This window comes from Gadus morhua, chromosome 2 (assembly GCF_902167405.1).
Source record: "Gadus morhua chromosome 2, gadMor3.0, whole genome shotgun sequence".
Lineage (NCBI taxonomy): Eukaryota > Metazoa > Chordata > Actinopteri > Gadiformes > Gadidae > Gadus > Gadus morhua.
Genome location: NC_044049.1, coordinates 28021853 through 28036878, shown reverse-complemented (window position 1 = coordinate 28036878; position 15026 = coordinate 28021853). Strand labels below are relative to the sequence as shown.

General features: G+C 43.7%; 2 protein-coding genes across 2 annotated transcripts in view; one reads left to right on the top strand and one right to left on the bottom strand.

The window, feature by feature from the left end:
* The first annotated feature begins 933 nt into the window (after nucleotides 1-933).
* The window catches only part of si:dkeyp-72e1.9 (syntaxin-binding protein 4), a 65348-nt gene continuing 51255 nt past the window's right edge, over nucleotides 934-15026 (top strand). The window contains exon 1 of the mRNA XM_030350421.1: nucleotides 934-1005. The gene's annotated coding sequence lies outside the window, so the exon portion shown is untranslated. The remainder of the gene's footprint in view (nucleotides 1006-15026) is intronic.
* Nucleotides 3501-15026, bottom strand: part of ppl (periplakin) — a 17694-nt gene continuing 6168 nt past the window's right edge. Inside the window, 33 exon segments of the mRNA XM_030350418.1 lie at nucleotides 3501-4158; nucleotides 4160-4252; nucleotides 4255-4277; nucleotides 4280-4385; nucleotides 4388-4417; nucleotides 4420-4485; nucleotides 4487-4558; nucleotides 4560-4595; nucleotides 4597-4679; nucleotides 4682-4891; nucleotides 4894-4946; nucleotides 4948-5252; nucleotides 5255-5695; nucleotides 5697-5777; nucleotides 5779-5847; nucleotides 5849-6712; nucleotides 6834-6926; nucleotides 7061-7177; nucleotides 7283-7366; nucleotides 7490-7640; nucleotides 7781-7974; nucleotides 8331-8469; nucleotides 8601-8644; nucleotides 8646-8681; nucleotides 8683-8781; nucleotides 8910-9067; nucleotides 9278-9381; nucleotides 9772-9923; nucleotides 10522-10668; nucleotides 11314-11436; nucleotides 12043-12138; nucleotides 12270-12377; nucleotides 14671-14832. Of these exon segments, the coding sequence (XP_030206278.1) occupies nucleotides 4030-4158; nucleotides 4160-4252; nucleotides 4255-4277; nucleotides 4280-4385; nucleotides 4388-4417; nucleotides 4420-4485; nucleotides 4487-4558; nucleotides 4560-4595; nucleotides 4597-4679; nucleotides 4682-4891; nucleotides 4894-4946; nucleotides 4948-5252; nucleotides 5255-5695; nucleotides 5697-5777; nucleotides 5779-5847; nucleotides 5849-6712; nucleotides 6834-6926; nucleotides 7061-7177; nucleotides 7283-7366; nucleotides 7490-7640; nucleotides 7781-7974; nucleotides 8331-8469; nucleotides 8601-8644; nucleotides 8646-8681; nucleotides 8683-8781; nucleotides 8910-9067; nucleotides 9278-9381; nucleotides 9772-9923; nucleotides 10522-10668; nucleotides 11314-11436; nucleotides 12043-12138; nucleotides 12270-12377; nucleotides 14671-14832 (4668 nt within the window). The 3' untranslated portion in view covers nucleotides 3501-4029.

The window sequence follows — 15026 nt, the reverse complement described above, 5'->3', positions numbered from 1 at the left end:
GGCCGTTTTGAACATCATGTGCGGCAACACATTTCTGGTTGCTCTTTAAATAACAAATGATTGGATCTCCTAGCAGCAGACAGCGCAGCATCATGGGTAATGGAGTTCAGCAACTCTAGGCCAGCGGAGACGCTGTCGATAACCCTCTTTGTGCCCTTATTTAATATTCTACTGAGCGACCATAGTAAGTATCAACACAAACTCATGTATACTGATAACAGGTAAGATATATAAGCTCATATTAAGTGGTGAATTAATATAAATGCTTCATGTTTAGATCTTAAATCTGACATGAGGCATAATGTAGCCTATATCTTATTTTCAGTGTTGGGAGTAACACGTTTCAAAAGAAATTCATTACTGTAATGCATTACTTTTTGCTGTAACGCGGTAATGTAAGGCATTACCAAAAAAAAAGTCATATTTGACTCGTTACAAATCTCAGTAACGCGCGTTACAATGCATTTAAACCCGAAATTAACCGAGAAAAAAATCTGCGCAAATGTTTACTTCGTCTTAGTGCTAGAGGAGAATATCACTGGCAGTAGTCCTCCGTATCAACAGTAGGGCTAGAACGGAGCGAAAAGACTACAACCAGCCCGCCTTTCCGTTTGGTCCAAGGAGCAATGAGTCTTCCAACCGAAATCAATGGATTCAAAAAATGCCAAATAAAACTCGACAAACTGTATTTCGCTACGATACTTGATTTGGGAACCTAAACGCACACCACTAACCATTCGGTGAGTTGCATATTTCTGAAGACGAACGTTTCGGGTTGTTTTAAGCCAGGACAGTTTTGTGACAGTGTTTCCCATACACAGAACAATGTGTTGCTTAATCAATTGCACCTCTTTGCTGTTTTAACTTTTACAAGAAGGACACCTACTGGTGTACCCTGGTATCGCACCCTACGTGCCCTTTGTTTTGTTTGGGCCTCTTAGTGTTGAGAGAGATGTGTGCAATGAAGCTGTTTCTCACGGTCAGATCCTTGGAGTAGATACGTCCGTAAGTATTGTACGCAATTATTGTTTGAGTTATTAGATGGAAACACTCGTGAAAATGTTTCTGTTATACTTTACTGTTATACGTTTCGGTTGATTAAGAACACATTTCAACTCATTGCTCGCTAACTATGTAGCTCGTGGTTATGGCAGCTGGGTCGAGGGGACCTGGTGGTTGGTCGGATCGGTCGAGGGGACCTGGATCAGTGGTTGGTCAGGTGGGTCGAGGGGACCTGGGGTCAGTGGTTTGTCAGGTGTGTCCATGTTGTGCGTCACAATTACGTATTTCAAAGAGCCAGAGGACGCCCTTTTCTCCTTGCTGATGTGAGTTATTGGACCCTGTTTGCTCTCTGGTGTACTCCTGTTGTAAAGGGTACTCCCTGTTGTAAAGGGTACTCATTGTCCCTGGTAAGGGGTAGTATTTTAACCTCTCGCATCCTGGGTTTATCAGATGGAAGTGCGTGAAAGGGCAATCAATGTGCATGTATTCCTTCTGTAATAAATGCTCTCTACCTGGCAAGCAAATAGGTTTGTATTGACACATTTGGATTAGTCTAAACTGTAACTAGAGGCCCTAAAATATGCATTCATGTTTTTAATGTATTGTTTGTTGGCTTGCACATTATTGACAGATGATTATTTTGACGCCAAGCTGAAGGAAATTAACCCGAAAACCCTAGAAGATAAAACTATAAGTTACATACTAATTGCTTGGAGTGTTTTTTCATGCCCTTCTTCATCTATTCTAATAAACATCGGCGACTGTACCACCTGACCGTGCAGAGGCACAGGTCCACCTTCCCACGCTCATTCTGTGGAAGATAAATACAACAACACAGCACAAGGTGTTCACAGCCAACGCACCGCCTTTCACAGCGTTGGCCCTTTTCAGGTGAATCAGGGGGAAGGGAATTACTCCGAGACACCTAGGACAGGGTTTTTTTTTACTTTCATAACCCCCACACACACACACACACACACACACACACACACAACACACACACACACACACACACACACACACACACACACACACAAGCTAACACAAACACACACACACAGGTTTAGTAGATGCTGTTTTGTTTGTCTTTGTGCCACCTGCTGGCAAAGTGGAGTCATTACGCTTAAGGGCAATTACTGTGAGTGATGCTGTGACGTCATGGATTGAAATATCAACACAAAACACATTATAAATGATGTGTCCTCTATGTTCCCGGGAAGTTTTAAGTTCTTCTGATGTGGACTTGCAATTGGAAAGAGAGAATCAAGATAGAAAATCGGACTTAAACGTTTGTAAAATGTTGATAATTAATGTTGTTTAACATTTTGCCAATATGGGTCCATTTATAGTTGTGTTATAACATGGTTTCTCAACGGGGGCGGCCCTGGGGGTCGTTCGCACAACCTAGGGGGGCGTTGGGAACGGGATTTTCTTTTTCTTTTTTAGGGGGGGGATTTTAAATTTTCATGGGTTTCAAATCTTTTTGGTGCAAAAAATAGGCTACCTGAATGGTCTATGCTCAGTGTGGTGCAGCGCGGGTCGGTCCTGCACACGCCCGGACGCCCGGCACTCCATCGTCATGATCTCCATAGTAAACATGATAAACATAACCCAAGGTCACGGGTTAACAGTCCAATAACCAACACAACACAATCAAACATGGGCGATAGCAAGAATAAAATAAACTAATTTTGTTTCATAGCCCGTTTTCCTCCTTCCTCTTCCGCTGTTCAGTTCCAGCTGCTCTGAGCGCAGTCTCCACGAAAAGACCGTTGCATTTCAAATACTAATTAGGCCTCTGCGCGCAATCTTTTTTGGCGTTGCCCGGGCCGCGGTGCCCGCGTTGCGTGGGCCGCTGTCACGGTGCCCGCGGTTCCCGGGCCACGGTGCCCACGGTTCCCGGGCCATTCATTCATTCGTTCACGGTTACTGTCCATTACACTGATGGACAGTGCTATTAGCCAAAGAGGTGAGACATTTGCATGTCATGAATATTTATTTTTTATATTTTTCACCAAAACCAACTTAGAGGGGCATTCACATCATTAAGTGACCGCCGCAAACTGATTGAAAAACGATGCAATGACCCCTTAAGGCAATATGACACGAGTGGTCGTTTATTTAATTTCTGTATTTTTATTGGAGGCGCGGTATGTATTAGTTACTTTATAGTAACTAATACAATTATTTGGGGGGGGGGGGCTAGAGGATCAGGTAAGGTCAGGGGGGGGGTGGGGGGGGGGTCAGGGGGGGGACCACTGTGTTATAACATCCATCACCATATAGTAATAGTAAAGGAGACACCGATTTTTTAAGGAATACTAGCCATAACTAAAAACGGTTATTACTACAAAATAGTGTTTAATGGCTATCATTGGGCACATGGTCATTACAGTTGTTGTTATTGATTCAAATGCCAAATTATTTATCACTTGAACTATTAATACAAATATTATATAGTAGGCTACACACTACTAATGAAGACATCAGGCAAGTAAGCAGTTTCTTTTAGTTTTTATTGGGTTTAGACAATCAACGTTTAAAATCACCCAGGATACCTATTTAAAAAGCACAGTCAAGCCAAATGTGAAATCTTTATAGTAAACTAAATACAATTATTATATATACACACACAATTGATTAAGACATCAGAAAAGTAACGCAGTTTTCTTTAGTTTTTATCGGGTATATAGTGCACAAACAACATTTAAAAACACCCACGTTACATATTTAAAAAGCAAAGTCAAGCCAAAAGTGACATCTATATAGTCCAATAAGGAACAGGTTCCCTTTTCCTACCCATATAAATTATCGTTAGCTTCTGTGAAAAACACCATCTGAACCCATAATTTCATTCCATGATGACAAAATAATAAACTTTTATTAAATTGCATACAGAAAACCAGATATATCAAGTAATAATGACAATACAAATAACTTCAACATTTAGAAAGAACACAAATCTTTGAATCAGCTTTTTAAGATTTTGTGGGATACAAAAATAAATTTGCTTTCGGATATACGCAATCACTTGTTATTGCCTGACACCATGATGCCGAACTCTTGGATGGTGATCTCTTTGTCAAGGTACTGCTGAAGTTGCCGGTTTGTGATGTGTCCCATGCGGAGCGCATCATCAATTGAGAACTTCTGCCCATGATTTCCTGTCGTGAAGAACTGATGAGTCTCCTTGAGGGCCCTTGACTGAGATCTCCTCCCAGTCGCACTCCTGGCCTTGCAGGTTGACAAAAACATCTTCCAGTCAATGAGACCAGCCTGTAGGCCTCTTCTGGGCGCATCTCTTTCCAGACTCCGGGGTCAATGACGACAATAGACCTGCGCAGGTGGCTCTCTCTCTGCTCCTTTTTGACTCTCCACGGCAGAAAAGACTCTTCTGAAGCTTCTGTATCTCGTCTCCTCCTTTTGGCCTGTGACGGTTCTGAGGTCGGTCAGCTCCCTTTGTAGCGAATCCACCCTCAGTTCCCAGGTTTTTGCCGTTCTCTGTGGGAGCAGACTCTTTGATAAATCGGGTCTCCTTGCTTGTGATCTGGATTTCCGGAGCGGAGTTTGCGAATTTCATTCTGCAGTCTGGAGGTTTTCCTGCTGCAGAAGGCCGCTCTCATTGCGTATGTAATCGAGGTCCTTGGAGGACTTGGTGTTAGAGAACTCCATATCTAGAGCTTGGAGTTAATTGCTGGCCAACTCCAGATCCAATCACGCTTCCTTCGTTTTTCGTCCTCTAAGGCCCTCTCAGGTTCTCAATCTCATATCAGCTTCCGGGTCTTCTCAACTTGGACTTTTTCAGTGCGCACAACTCTTTCCTTCACATCAATTTTCTCTAGGGTGAGCTGCTTTTGGATGAGGATGTTCAGCTCCTTTTCTAGTAAGTGCGCTTGTGCCTCTCTTCTTCCACCTGTAGTCTAAGCATGGAGGGCTCCTTCTCTGTTGGGGTCCGCTTGCAGAACCACCTTCTGTTTTACCGTCACCTTCTCGCGGTTCTCTTTGTCAACGGATCTTCAAGCTCACTTGAGTTTGACTCTCAGCCGCTGAATCTCCAGTTCATACTCACGACGTGATCTCCGCTCACGCTCCAACTCTTCCAGCTGAAGGTCTAGGTCAGCCTTTTGCCTTTGTAGCTTCAACAACTCATCTCTAAGGGTCTCCTTCTGCCGTTGTTCGGTGTTGATGTTTTGCATAAAGGTGTTGCATTCCGCCTTCAGCAGAGGGTCCCTCTTCCATTTTGACCACTTCCCTCCTGCACAATCTTCTCTCTGACCTGAGACAGGTCAATCTTCCTCACACGGATCTTGTCCTCTTGAGTAGAACGTTCTCTTTCAAGATCAAGTCGTTTCGTCTGTTCATCAGCAAGTTTTCTCTTGAGTGTCTCAATCTCCTCCTTGGTCTTAGGATCTTCTCTATACTGCAGCACTTCATTGACCACCTCTTTAGTTTGCACTTGGGGCTTGGTATCTTTCCACCTTTGAATCTCCTCATTAAGCTGCCGAATCTCCATCTCTGACTTCTCAGTTTGGTGTGTTTTATCCACAATTTCATTGCGGAGTTTCTCCAACTCTTGCTCTGTCTGTGGATCTGTTTTGTACTTAATAACTTCTTTAATGATCTCTTTGACTTCAACTTGAGGGCCTCTATTTCTAAGCATGGTGAGCTCATCTTGTAGAGATCGGAGATGGATTGTCTGAATCTTTGTAGCGTCTCTGCTGCTCCACCATGTCAAGGCGAAGGCTGGCTACCTCATTCTCAGCTTTGGGATCCGGGGCGGATAATCTCACGCACTTTTTCCTGAACGATAACCTTGGAGTTATCCTCCTCCAGGCTGGTAACTTTCCCTCTGGAGGTCGGTCTTTTCTCGCAGTGAAGACCTTCGCCTTGTCTTTTCATCGTCATACTGCCTCCTTAGGTTCTCTACCTCCCTCTCTAAGGCAGGATCTTTCGACACCTTTACTACTTCCTTAATGGAAATCTTCTCCTCCGCCATTGCCTTCTCCTTTTCCAGCCTTCTCAGCTTTTCCTGAAGGAATCGAAGCTCATCTTCCAGTTGTGTCCTGCCATCGGTTTCCTTTTGTTTTCTGTCAAGGAGGATGCGGTACTCACTCTCCAATTGGGGGTCATTTTGCACCTTGATCACTTCTTCCTCAGTGATGACCTCCTGTTCCTTGTCTTTCTCCTCTGCCAGGATTGTTACTCGCTTCTGGATTTCCACAAGATCGTTGTCTTTTATCATCTTCTGCCTTCTGAGCTCCTCCATCTCCTCACGCAGCTTGCGCACCTCCTCTTCCTGGCCACGATCTCGTTCAATGCGCAGAACTTCCTTAACGGTGTACTGCTGTGCTCCCTCCTTCACCTCCGTTTCAAGACCCCTCAGCTTGAGTTGAAAAACCTCTAGATCATTTTCCAGAACTCTCGTTGTCCGACGCTCCTCTGAGAGTCTGTGCTGGACCTTGTGGACCTCTTCATCCAACTGGGGGTCAGGAACTTTCTTAATGTGCTCCCTCTTGACGATGGTGTCTTGAGGCTTCTGGCCCTCCAGGACATAGATGTCTGTCTGGATGGTCTCTATCTCTTTCTCCAGCTGTTCCCTCCTCTGCACCTCATCGTTCAGGAGTTTCCTGATTCTCCAAGACTCTTCGCCTGGTGGGGCAGACTGAATCGACTCAACATTTTTTCTCTGAATCATGGTGATATCAGGTTGCTGAATAGAAAGAAAAACAAGAGACCAGTCCATTATGAAATAATAACATTGAATTTAACCATTTTCTTCAACCATCTGTTTTCATTTTTCTCTCAAAAAAAATATCAAAAGCACACTGTACCTGGTTGAGAAGGCTTTGGGTGAACTCCAGATTAACTTGCCTTTGCTTATTTATAGCATTGACCTCTGTGAACTTGGCTTCAATAGCAGACTCCTGTAAATAACAATGCAAAATCAGTTAATTCTGTGTGATTAAACTTGCTTGTATTTCTTAATTTTTTGTTTTTTTGTAGATATTACATAAAAAATACTTATTGCAAGTCACCAAAGCTTGAAGTAATGTCTCACCTCACTCTTGACCCTTTTTGCTGGTGAATCAAGTCTGCTCCTCTTGTATGTTTGAGGGACAAGTCCGTCCTCCAGGTCAAGGATGGACTTGAACTTCTCAGTTTCATTCTCATAGTCCTTAGAAGGGAAGAAGGATAATTATTAATCCATTGGGTTTCAACCCTGGCTTAATCTTTTTCTTGTGTCTTATGTAAATTGCATATTGGTGTTATTTTTACTCACTGTGACGGCATGCTGGTAAAGACGAGCATTCTTGGAGACATTGTTCAGGTCAGACTCCTTCCTTGCGATATCCGAGAGCAGATTCTACGAAAAGAAACGTGTAAAACAACTCAGAGACTGGCCCCCCTACATATTACAAATGTAATATGGAAATAAGTTCATCGCTCAACGCAAAAATGTGTGACTACTAAGGGCCAATGTTCCTACCCTCTGGTTTTTCAGCTTGGTCTCCACTTGTCCCACGTCATCAGTTTCGCGAGGCTCATAGTTTGGAACCCGCGAAAGCCACATGTTGAGGTTGTCGTAGTCGTTGCGGTAGTTATTGTACGCCATCTTGGCTCTCTGCAAACTTTGAGACCTGTAACAATATTCAGATAAAAACCTTTAGGATTGCATATATACTGTACTAATGTTAAACATTTTGGAAATCGTCATCACTGGCAATTTTATGATTAATGTAAATGTTGTAATGATTTGAATGAGGCATGGTCTTCTGACCTGGTGTCGGTCTGTCTCTGGAGGTTGTCAAAGCGCTTATTGAGCCTCTGGACCTCCGTTTCCTGCCTCTCGATGTCAGGACAATGCTCCTGCAGCTTGGTGGCCATGGTGTTGCAGCTGCCTTTGGCCTCACGGAGGTTCAGCTCCGTCTCAGCCAGCACAGACCTCTTGGCTCTGAGTTCTGATCCAATATCCTGTCAATGAAAGCAAAACAGAAATCAATCCACTAAAATGTTATCAACATCTCTACCTCTATCACCACAGGCAACGCAGCTTATTATATTAACTGTTAATAATATATAATGTTTTGCCTATTATTTACTTCTGAATAAAGAAATGTTTAATGTAGGATGCCCTCTAGTGGACAAAATGTTTAATAGTAGTATATAATAATCCTAGGGGGGAACACTGGAACACTTTATACCTATTTCCTTTAACTGTTCGCACCACCACTAATTACAAAAAATACCATCCTTTCTGAAACGCTATGGCTACTCTACAGTGCTACTCTGTGGTTTAGTGGCCAGTGGTTTAGTTTGAACTATCTTACTGCAAGTTCGCGCTGGGTTTTCTCCAGTGAGGTGATGTCAGATGGGGCCACTGCTTCTCTGGCCAGTTGGTTCTCATAGGTGGACAGCAGTGCCTTCCCGTTCTGAAGAGAGTTTTCCAGCTGGTTTGATTTCTTCAATCTGGACGAAAAAAATATATCCATCAATTTCTTAATTTAAAAGGGAAGGCCTTAAACTGCCTTTAAAAGCTTTTAGAAGCGACCGACTCAAAACATTATCTGCGTGAGTTATCCTGCAGGTTGGTTGCGTACTTCTCCTCAGAGCACTTCAGGAGCAGCTCGACCTTGTTGTACTTGTTTGTTGGCGTCGGTGACCTTGGTGTGGAGCTGTGGGGGCACTGCTGCACTTAGGGTTGGAGGCCAGGAAGCTCTCCGCCTGCTGCACCTTAGAGCGCTTCTCCGGTTCGATCAGACTGACGGCAGCAGCAATATCCTGTTAGGAAAAGAATGTACAGACACACACACACAATGAATATCTTTATTTAGACTTGGACAGGTCATTCAACTCATAATAAAAAAGTAATGGTGATAAAAGATGGAAAGACTATCTTTAAGGGATACCTTCATATCCTGCAGGCGATCGGCGCTGTCTTGGAGGGGTCGGGTCTGCTCCAGGGGGGGCCGTACACGGGTGTAAATGGCCTTCTCCTGCTTGTCCAGGTCACTGATCTCCTTATCAAGACCGGCCATGAGCTGGCGGCACTGCTGCTCCTGCTTGTCTGTGCACACACACACACACACACACACACACACACACACACACAACACACACACACACACACACACACACACACACACACACAATGGGGACATAGTGAGTCCATGTAAAGTGAGAAGGTGCAGTGTATTACAATCCTATTCAAATGATCTACTGCTATTAATTATAATGACCATCTTTTAACACACAGACACACACACACATATCCTACCTGTTCCACTACCACTCTCCAGCTTCAACTCGTCCAGCCGTTTGCTCAGAGTTCCTCTGCTTGTTGCCATCTTCTGCTTGATTGAGTTCTGCTGGCTGTTCAGGCTGAAAGCACAGAACGGGATTGAAATGAACATCAGGGTTTCCCACAGCACTTTACAGCTTTGGCGCCTGAGCAACCAACGCCTGCCGCCTTAACTACGACCAAGAAATAAACTGTTTTAAATATTATACAAAAGTATAAAATAATCTAAACTTCAATCACTCTCTGTGTATAGATCAGAATGCAGGGCAACAGTCGGATAGCCTGCATGAGAATAAGCATCAATGGTCCACCACTTTCCAGTTTTATGTTATCCCACAGGGCCATGAGATTTCAGTTCAGTCGTACAAATAAATGAGATGAACTCTGCGAGATTCACATTCAATAGGATTTAAGAAACGTAAAGAAGCTGGTTGCTGTGTGCGTAAGACGCCCCAGAATGTAGCACCCACCCGTCGGAGATGGAGACGGCCTCGGGGTCGGTGGGGGGGATGATGAAGCACACCCCGGGGGCCGTGATCTTGTGCCCGGCGGCGTCCTTCACGTCCCACTTGGCCCCGTTGTTGCGGAGGAGGTTGTAGCGCTCCCCACGCACAATCTGGCCCTGTGGAGGTCCAACCCGACCACGAAAGGTTACCCTCAGAGAGCAGAAACAACCTCACAGCGCCGCTGTTGTTAGGTAGCTTCTGAATCCCATGCAGGTGCGTTTTTGAAACACTAAGGCTAAAGATAACTAAAACAAATACTATTGTGTGTTGCACTAAAACCCCCTTTTTAACACATTTCACTTGATAGAAGGAATAATGGCATTGAACAATTGTACCAGTTCCCCTGCGTTCCCCTAACTAATGCTTCCCCAGTCCCCACACAACCATTCCTACTCTGTGTAGGTATTGTGTCTGGATGAGTCATGGCTGAGGGCTGAGATAGCACAATTTTCGGTTCACGCACGGTGACCATTATGTGACACTTTGGTGCACAAGCGCGGGCAATCGTTTCAATTGTATCAGTGGTTTATGTGTTTATTCACAACTCCTGTGTGCAACACCTTCTTAACTGTGAGATCGGCCCGTACTGAGGCTTGGTATTTAACAAGCGTATTCCTCTTGATCATGTTCTAATCTTACAAAGGGGGTTGGACCAAAAGAAGCGTAGTTTGTACTTTTTTGGTTTTTTATTGCATCTCTTTTGCGACTTCATACCTCATCCGCGTCGAACTCGCACAGGGCTTCGACCGGGAGTTGTTTCTGGGGGGCGTCCCGGCGGTACTTCAGGGGCAGCACCTGCAGACTGTGCTTCTGGAGGGCTTTCACCCGCTCGTCAAAGTGGTCCATGGCCTTGGCCTGATCCTACACAGAACAGGGGACAACTGTGTTTACAAATCATATCTACCTATTATCCCAAAGTCAACGGCGTCGGCTTTGTGTGATGAATATCACCTAGGAGTGTGACACATGCAGTCTTTCCCTGCAATGTTGAGGAACACTTCCTTCATTGGGTCATGTGTGATTGGGAACAGTGTCTATATTCAGGGAAAAGTGCCCCAACAATTCTCCTGCTCAAGACCTTGTGGCACCTCTTGATTACTGCAGGTACACTGTGATGAAAGCAGTAACATTGCCGGGATATGCATGTGAAGCTGCTAATGATGTTCTTGAATCCTCCATGTTTATCTTAACTTCTTTTGTTTTTGTTGCAAACAAGCTCATTTTTTCAAGAATGGCTCAAAAACAGACAGTGTGGTCAGACGGTTGTCAGATTGACAGTATCCGATATAAGGGATCTCTTTTCAGTCCGTGACATCCGCAGTCCATACGTGTTGTATTATCTGTGGGACTGTCTCTTCGCCTATCTATTCCGGCATTGGTATGCCCTGTGTGAAAGGGCGCGAGACTGGAAGGTTCTACAACGTAGCTGCACGTGTGAATACGGAAATAACTAGCGGTGCCTATGTGTGGAAGAGCCTCTGGACATGACTCAAACGGTACACTCACATCCAGTTCCCGGATGAGTCCGTCCATCTGGTACATGTCTTTGAAGTCTGGGCTGTATTTCTGGTTGATTTCGGTCTCCATTCTTTTCAGCAGGTCCTGAGTGTCGCGGGCCTCTTTGTTATACTATAAACAACAAGCAAACACACAGATAAGTGTTGATACTGGATCAACAATACCTACTAACTACTACTACCTACTAACACTCCCCTCTGGCAGGAGGCTGATGTCTACCAACACCTACTGCTACTAATACTAATACCTACTATCAAACCCCCAGACCATAACTGAATCTGAGGAAATGTTCTTTATTTTAAATCCCAAACCTACCATGATTACCGTAATTCCTTTGATCTGAAAACGTACCTGAAGTAACACATTCTGATTCAGATTCTACAGATTCCATGTTACCGTTTCCACAAAATATAAAGAACGTTGCATCAATACCATCTATGGAATTATTTATGTAAGTATTCTCAATGAATCAATCATTGTCTCATCTGCTCCTCCTGTATGGTCCTTGTCTCTACAAACACATGTTGGTATTACCTCATAACATAAACATAAAATAAAGTTGACATGAATGGCTTCAAGTATTGTACTACCTTATGCATGCACAAATAAACAAGAACCAGGAATCTCAAAATAGAATAATCTATTAGTGCATGTTATTATAACCCCCTCCTTGGTTGAGTGTCCACAACATAGCATTAGGTTGAGGTATTCACATACCTTGTGGTACTCATCCATGTGTTTCAGGTGGTTTTCCTCACAGATGAGAAGGTTAAGGTACTCCTTCCAGTCGGCATGTACTGCTTCCATGTGGGCCTGAGGGAACACACAGATACCTTGAGCTGTACGCCGTGTGGGGGACTCAACGTGGGCTGGAACACAGCACTGCCCCTGTGTGTAGCCACTAGATCAAACAGTAAATAAGATCAAACAATAGTACACTATACCTCGATGACATTCTTGCCAGGGTGCCCGGAGGCCATCAGAGTCTCCCCATCGTCGTTGAGCTTGGTAATGGTGGCCTCCTTGGACTCGAGGCACTTACTGATGAAGTTCTGTAACATGGGAGGAATTAGCCTTGTGAAGCCGAAGCTAGCAAAACATGAGGCATGCAACCCACATTGAACTTCCTCCCTTATTTTTCTTTGGTATGAATAGTAAAATAGAATAGTATTCATAGAAATAAATCATCTTAAAGTTCAAAATATAAGATTTGTTTTTTAAACAAAGTGTGTCGACACTAATAAGAAGGCTAAAGTGCTATTCTAGAATCTTGAATCTAGAATATTCTAAGATTCTTCAGCTGAGCGAACCATTCTGATTGATATGCACGTACCTGGTTGATATTATCAAAATAATACACATGACTTTCTACCTCGTAGCCTATCAGAAAACATGCTGGACGGGCTTAAAGGTAGCATCATCGATGTTGGGTGACATCACTTTTGGTATTTGAAGCAAGATCCCAAACAAACAGCCCGCTCGCCGCTCCCTGCCGTGTTTCGTGCATCCAGTATAAAACTATCATAAACACAGCGCAAAACTCAACAACACCCACCCTCTGTCGGTGATTGGTTGGAATACTATTTATTTTGGTTTTGCCACACAAACAAATGGTAGTACCATTTGTTTGTGTGTACGATCTCGGGGCATAGGCTGCCTAAAGAGACATGTTTTTTCTGACGGCCTGCTTATGGGGTGGCCAGCTAGCGGATTGTGTGGAAAGATCAGATGAATGTGATAATCATGTTCCGGCCTAGGATCGCTGATACAACCTTGAGGAGAGAACAGGGAGAACAAGCAGCTGAGGAGCAGAGCTGTTTGTTTTCAATGTTTAGACTAGCCTAGCTTGATATAGCAAAACTGGCATTTTATATCGTTTTTTTGCATTGCTTTAATATGAAGGGAATAAAAGAATATATGTAGGAATTTACATATTTAGTTTACATATCAGCTATAGGATGCCACACAAAGTTATTATCCCATTACTGAAGAATCCCAACACTTTTGTGGATAGGAGAAGTTGGCTGTCTGTGTTCCTTTTCATCAGATTGGCTTAAAAGGTGTGAGATGTCGCTGTGGTATCAGCAGATCTGAATAAAAACGGGTCTTCCAGGACATGTTGCTACAGCATTGGTAGGGGCAAAATATTAGCCTGGAGCTACATTGATCCTGAAAGTATCACATAGCAAAGCGTTGCATAGCTTTTTCAACTGCCATTTCACATTCTGTGACACATCAGTGGCATGTCGAGAGCAACACGAGCAAGTGCTTGGTTCAGCACACAGTGTTCAGAAATGTTCGAATTTTAGTGTGCTAATTCTTTACGTTATTATAATGTTAGATTTCTGTTTCCAACGCCTCTACCCTTTCCTCCAAACGTTTGTTGTTAATTTGGCTCGTTGATTATCCACGAGGGCTGGCACGAATACATATTGCCAAGCTCCGGATAATCGTTATGGTATTATTAACGAATATTTGAATGTTTGGAGTAAAAACAAATGAAATTTATAGGCTAGTGCTTATCTTCCCATGCCTTATCTGAGCTGTCGGATTTTACCAACTGATCATTGTTCCTTTTCATTTCTAGTGTTTTAAAAAAAGCGCAGGACTAGTGCTATTCACACAAGCACTATCGAAGGGGACGTATTTATTGGCATTGTTGAACATTGAAATAGCTGCTGAAATACGTTAATTATTAAAACCCTTTAATAACAAACTATATAAACGAGGGGACCTCCATCTCCCCAGGCCGGCCAGTCATCATTAACGAGCGTGTCTGTTTTACAACCTCTCAACAATAATGAATGGCTGCGCAATTGCAAAAGCCTTTGACTGCTTAATACCAAACCTAAATAGCAAGAACAACATAAGGGTTTTTCTAAGTGCCATTTCAGCCCAGTTATCCTACCGGGAAGAATTTTGTTGGAACATGAAATCCGAACACAGATCTGGCTACTGAGTTCCAATTCAAGTGTGGACATTATACCTGGGTTTAGATCTAGGGCATCTGACCGAACAAGTCACCTTAAAAGGCCAAGTGTGGTTGACATGCTCATTTTCTTAAACCGTGGTCTGTAACCTCAAACAGTGAGTTGATAGGGAAAGTGGAGCATGCCTTCTAAAGTCTACACGTGGGTTGATGGGGCCGGATGTGATACAATTATCTTTGTTTTAACATGTCCTATTCTGTAGATATGCTCTTTATTTGCATGGTACTCATTGTACCATTCCTTCAGTTATACCCGTCCAACCTGTCAAACCCTTGTGTTGTAAGAGCACAGTTGTAGTAAGAGCATAGTTGTTAGTTTGATGTCATAGTTTGATAGTTGATGCGCAGGCCTGTACCTCGTACTGCCTCTGGCGGGCGGGGTAGTCCAGGTTGGTGTCGCTCCAGTCGTAGTTGATCCTCTCCTCGGCCTGCTGATCCATCCAGTACAGCTCGTTGGTGCAGCGTTGCATATAGTCCCGCAGGCTCAGCAGGTGGCGCTGGCGAGCGCTAGAGTTGGTCTATACCGTTAAGAGACACAATACATCATCAGCTGCGCCTTCTTTCGGCAGAATTCAACTAAAGCTTTGTTAGCGAGTAAACAGAGATATTGTGAGTGTGCTCGTAATTGTTAATGTTTACACAATGTTGTACAAGCGTGCAAATAATTGTCTGTACAAAGAGACCCTCGAGCGATGGTGACAAATAGAGAAAA